Raw genomic sequence first — 5,121 nt, 5'->3', positions numbered from 1 at the left:
TCATTGTCAATCAAGGTTCGGTTAGGACGAATTGAGCTGGGGCAACGAAAAAATAGGTATGATCGGCATTGGAGACCCCGAAGTGATAGTAGATAGAAACTCCCGGCTTCAACACTAACTTGTGAGAATGCTGGCGGTGGAAGACTGAAGGTCCCGTCCAGGTAAAGCTTTTCAACCAGGCCGATCCAATCACCAGTGGATTCTCGACCGAAAATTATGATTCTTTCCTCGTCGCCCACTCCGCTGTCAGCTACCACGAAATTCTCGAACTGCCCCGGTGAAGTCTCGTAGAATCGGTAATGATCCGGAATAACGACGGAGCTCCTCGAGTCGAAGTTCGCTGGTGTGTTCGAACTGGCATTCCGATGTCTGTTGATCATTCTTGCCATGACTGAGCGTTCCGGCAAACGACTGAGAGTCGCCCTCGAGGTACTGGCAAACGAGTGTGACATCAAGCATGATGGCGGCTCACTTGTTTCCTCGGACCGGCGCTTCAGCGACGATTTGACTCTCGTGACTTCGACCTCTGACGGATCCTCGGGATCGGTATGGACCCCCCTCGAGCTGATGACTGTTCCGGAACTTATCTCGGTATAGGCTCGCGCTTTGCAGGGAGTATATGCGTTCTTGTGCATACAGCGCCAGCCTTGAACCGTCCCACCTCGAATCACAGAATCCTTCACGTACATTTGTCCGTCATGGATCAACTTGTCATTCCCTTTCTGGGTTTTCGTAATGTTTGAAGCCATCGTGAGGGCGAGGAAGATTTCACGAGACGAAATCCGACACGACGATGAGCGAACAATTTCTCCCACGAGGAGTCGAATTTTCGACAACAGTGGTACGACGTGGAGCACCCGAATGCGTATCGCTTAGTCACGACGTGGCATGACATTTGTGCGCGAATGAACCCGACACAATTCGCTCTCGGACTTCATGATAGAGATACAGTAGCGATCCAGAGAATTTTTAAACTCGAGGTGCCGCCTCGCCGACTGGATTGTCTCCCCAGAAGAACTGATCGTCATCAGACTCGGACTCCTCTTCGTCGTCCGCCTGATTTTCTACCTGCACGTCTTCCTGATTTTCCTCCGGAATGACTTATGGATTCTCCTCCTGGATGGCTTCGAGCAGCATTCTTGGACTCGTGCAGTCCGCCCTCAGGTGACCAGCTCCTCCACAGTCGAAGCAGATCCTCGCCGGACAGTTTCTTGCGAAGTGTCCCACGACATTACAATCACGGCACGGCCTTCGTCGTGCCATACACTCACGCCTGTCTCGTGACGATTGTCCAAAAAGTCCGCACGCCCGTTCATGATCGACCATCTCGAAGGGCACCACACGTCGAAAAGACTCTTGCTCCGATCGATCCCGAACTTTCTGTTTCTTTTTCCGTTGGAGGTTTCATATATCCGTCGAGCTCATCGGCCTCCGCTCGATCGCTCTGCCATCGCTACCCTTAGTTGTCCACAACTTGAACGAAATATTCTCTTTTTCCTATCCATCTTGATACGCTACCAACTGCTTCCATAATTACTACCGTCTCCCTCTAAACCTGCGATTGATTTTTCCACCTAATTATCTACTTGATATATTTCCTTGATAGTATACAGCCCTTTCCGGCCGATCTCGCGTCCCTTCGTATTTTCGTTGTTCTTGAACCTCTCTCCCCATCAACGATGTGGAATCCACTTTTTGGTGGTTCCGAGTTCGCTCGCTTTTCGCTTCCGGCGCTCCGTTCCGATCCTCCGTGTAACTCGATACTGTCTTTGCCGCCGTTGTTGCTTGTTCACTTTCTAGCTCCGTCTCGTCTTCTCGGAACGCCACATTCGGATCCTCGAAATGTTGTGATAGCTCGTCGAGTCGAAAGACTTTTTTTCATCAGCGACTGATACGATGTTTCTGCCCTCTGAATATACCATTTATCACCGTTTCATCATGGGTCCTCACTGCCGTACATACTTGTGGTCCGGCCGTATCTGTAGGCAACGAATCTTCCTCTGTGGAAGCTTCTCCCGCTTCCTCGAATGGCTCTCTAGTCTCTAGAAGCTCGAAGAGCGCGTCCGCATGTTCCATTTTTACGCCCGCACGATTTTTGACCTCGAAATTAAATTCCGCCATCATGACCTACGAACGACAAAGTTGTAGGTATATGTAAAGGAAGAAGTTGTCCTACTTCGAGGGAACTGAGCCCGTATGGTATTTCGCCAAATCGGTCGCTCCGCCCAATAGGCAGTCTGCCCAAATGATATTTCGCCCAACTGGCCATCCGCCCAAATGGCAAACCGCCCAACTGGCCATCCGCCCAAATGGCAATCCGCCCAATAGGCGCTCCGCCCAAATGGCAATCCGCCCAAATGGTCGCTCCGCCCATTTGACTTTTCGGCCAAATGACCTGTACCGATCTCGCATGGCTCTCTCTCTCGAGTGACCCAGAGCGTGTGGACCGTCTAAGATCGGGCAAATAACTGAACAGTCTGCATAACCACTCGATCCAGGTCGGCTCACGCGCACGCCCAAGACGAATCCCTTGGATGCTCTGGTTCCCTGAGTTCCATGAATGTCTTGCTCCTGGGCCAAACATGGTCGTGCGAATGGTGAGTCTTCTGCCGGAACGTAGAAGCATTGGCTACTAACAACACTATCCAGTCCCTTCAGCGGAAGTTCGATGGAAAATTCAATAGAGAATCCGTTCCCGGCGAAGCTTCTTTGCGGTGCTCAATCGCCCTTCAGCGGAGGCCTGCCGCAGTGCCCCCTGGCGTTCAGCGCTGGGAGTACGGCCGTGTACAGGCGTACTGCGTACCTAACCGGACTTGTCGCATACCGATTGGTAGGGCTAGGACGGACACAGACAACTCATCGCCGGACAACTGATCGCCGACATCTCATCGCCGACAACTCAACGCTGAGACAACTGATCGCCGGACAATTCATGGCCGAGAGAACTCATCGCCGGACAACTCATCGCCGAGAGAACTCCTTGCCGAACAACTCATCGCCGAGAGAACTCATCGCCGAACAACTCATTGCCGAGCCTCCATCACTCCTCTTGGAGCTTCCAAATAAACACCTCGCTGTTTTCGAGCTTTAATTTACTTCATATTTCTCGGCTCGAGATACCACAATGTTCCTACAACGATCTTCACAACGTACAATGACTATAAATACTGGGTATATACTCTCCTTCGTGTTTCAAAACGACAGCCTAGATGAGATCGGAGAAGGTGCCATGGATCAATATTCTAGCACCGACTGCGCTAGCGTCAGGAAGTTCCCGCCGGGAAGAACGAAGATGCAGAACGTGCAGAGAGATATTGAAATTGAGAGGGGAAAAGCGCAGCTCCCTTTGTTGTGATCCGATCGCTGTACAACCCGCGAGATCCCTCAAAGAGAGGAAATATCCACCTAGCAATGGCTTCCCCGTCGAACAGCAATGACTTGGTATCGCAGCGCGGAAAATGCAAACGAACCCACGATGGACACAACTATATCCGTGACAAATCCGCAGCAGAGATGGCACAGGAAAGTTCTGGCGCTGTCACCATCTCGGAGCCTGCAAGGCCTCGAATGACGGAGTTCTCAAGGTGCTCGGTGTACACAGTGACGAGCCGAACCCAAGTGCAGTGGAAGTTGCGGCGAAACGAACTGCTCTGTAAGAGAGAGCCGAGGATTGCCAGGAGACTCCATTGCAATTGATCGGAAGTGTTTTCGAGTCGTCGACCCGAGCCGCAAAACTTGTGCTGCCAAGCTGCGAAAAGCTACCCAGATCAATAAATCGAGCCTGTAAGAATGCCATGTGGCCGGCGGCGAGTCCACAAGATCGGTCGTCGATTGTGATTCCGGAAGAGCTAACGATGTACGAGAGTGAGCCCGGAGTGTTTGAGCGTTTTCTTATCGGCGACACAGGTGAGATCCGGTGAAATCAAGGCTGCTTTAGTGGATACTCCATCTTCGTTTCGACCCCTTATAATCTCCAATCAGAACCGCGTCCAGTATGTCTGGTTTGTTCATATTCCCTAGGAGAAGGTGATCCTGCGAGATTTCTTCTGTTCGGACGCGAGTCCGTGGTTGGATGGATTGGTCTCTCGCGGAAAATCTTCGTGGACGGTACCTTCAGCTTGGCACCTCCATGCTCCTATCAGATCGTTGCGATTCTTGCCCAACGGGCATAATTCGTGTTCCCAGTGTGCTACGCCTTATTGCCAGACAAGAGTCAAAATTCGTTCGCACGCATGATACCGCTCATCCGAGCTGCCTGGCCCGCTTTCGCTCCTAAGGCGATCTTCACCGATCTCGGAATGGGTTTCGTCGATGCGTTCACCGCATCGTTTCTTGATGCCGAGATACATGGCTGTCTGTTCCATTTAGTTCAGAGCATGAAGAAGAAGCTTGGTGACCTGAACCCGCTGAGCCGGTATCGGAGCGAAGGAAGCTTCGCACTCAGCGCCCGGATGATCTGTGCATTAGCCTTCGTACCGCTGGCTGATATGAAGAACGCCATAGCTGAGCTGGCAGTCGCGCTGCCGCACGAGCCCATGCCCGTTCTAAAATACCTCCTTGCTACATATCCTGCCGGACGGAACCATCATTCGTCGAAAGCCCATGTTCCCACAGCGCATGTGGTCAGTCCATCTACGTACGCCGAACGGTGACTCGCGAACGAATGACTATGCGGAGGCAGCCCATCGGAGGCTGCAGACCGAATTTGGTGTGGTGCACCCGAACTTGTGGCGTTTCATCGGAGGCTTGAAGAGGGTGCAGCATCACCGTGACATGCTGCACGCTCGCTTCGGAAGCGGCAATCGACCGGCCGCGAAGCGCAGGAAGTACGAGGAAATCGATCGCAAGGTGTTGGAGTTGTGAACAACTTCCATATCCACACGGTTGTCGGATATCTGAGGGGTTGCGCATCCAACTCTGCGATGGACCCATGAAGCCTCGACTTTCCAGCATTCTGTATGTTTGGCGTCGCGCCATACAAACGATACTCGTATTTACCCTGTGTCTATGGTCATTGTACGTTGTGAAAATCGTTGTTGGAACATTGTGGTATCTTGAGCCGAGAAATATGAAGTAAACTAGCGCTCCCTCAAACTAACTCGGTATCGCTAGACTCACTAC

At 51.9% G+C, this 5,121-nt stretch overlaps 1 protein-coding gene across 1 annotated transcript; it reads left to right on the top strand.

Moving 5' to 3' along the window:
• The first annotated feature begins 4,232 nt into the window (after positions 1 to 4,232).
• On the top strand, positions 4,233 to 4,652 carry LOC108863715 (uncharacterized). Its single transcript, XM_018638233.1, has one exon. The coding sequence runs from the start codon at positions 4,233 to 4,235 to the stop codon at positions 4,650 to 4,652; it is 420 nt and encodes a 139-aa protein (XP_018493749.1).
• The last annotated feature ends 469 nt before the right edge of the window (positions 4,653 to 5,121 follow it).

The sequence above is a fragment of the Galendromus occidentalis genome, unplaced genomic scaffold, assembly GCF_000255335.2.
Source record: "Galendromus occidentalis unplaced genomic scaffold, Mocc_1.1 scf7180000076750, whole genome shotgun sequence".
NCBI classification, from domain to species: Eukaryota; Metazoa; Arthropoda; class Arachnida; order Mesostigmata; family Phytoseiidae; genus Galendromus; species Galendromus occidentalis.
The sequence above is the reverse complement of the archived record's forward strand: the minus strand, read 5'-3'. Positions and strand labels throughout refer to the sequence as shown.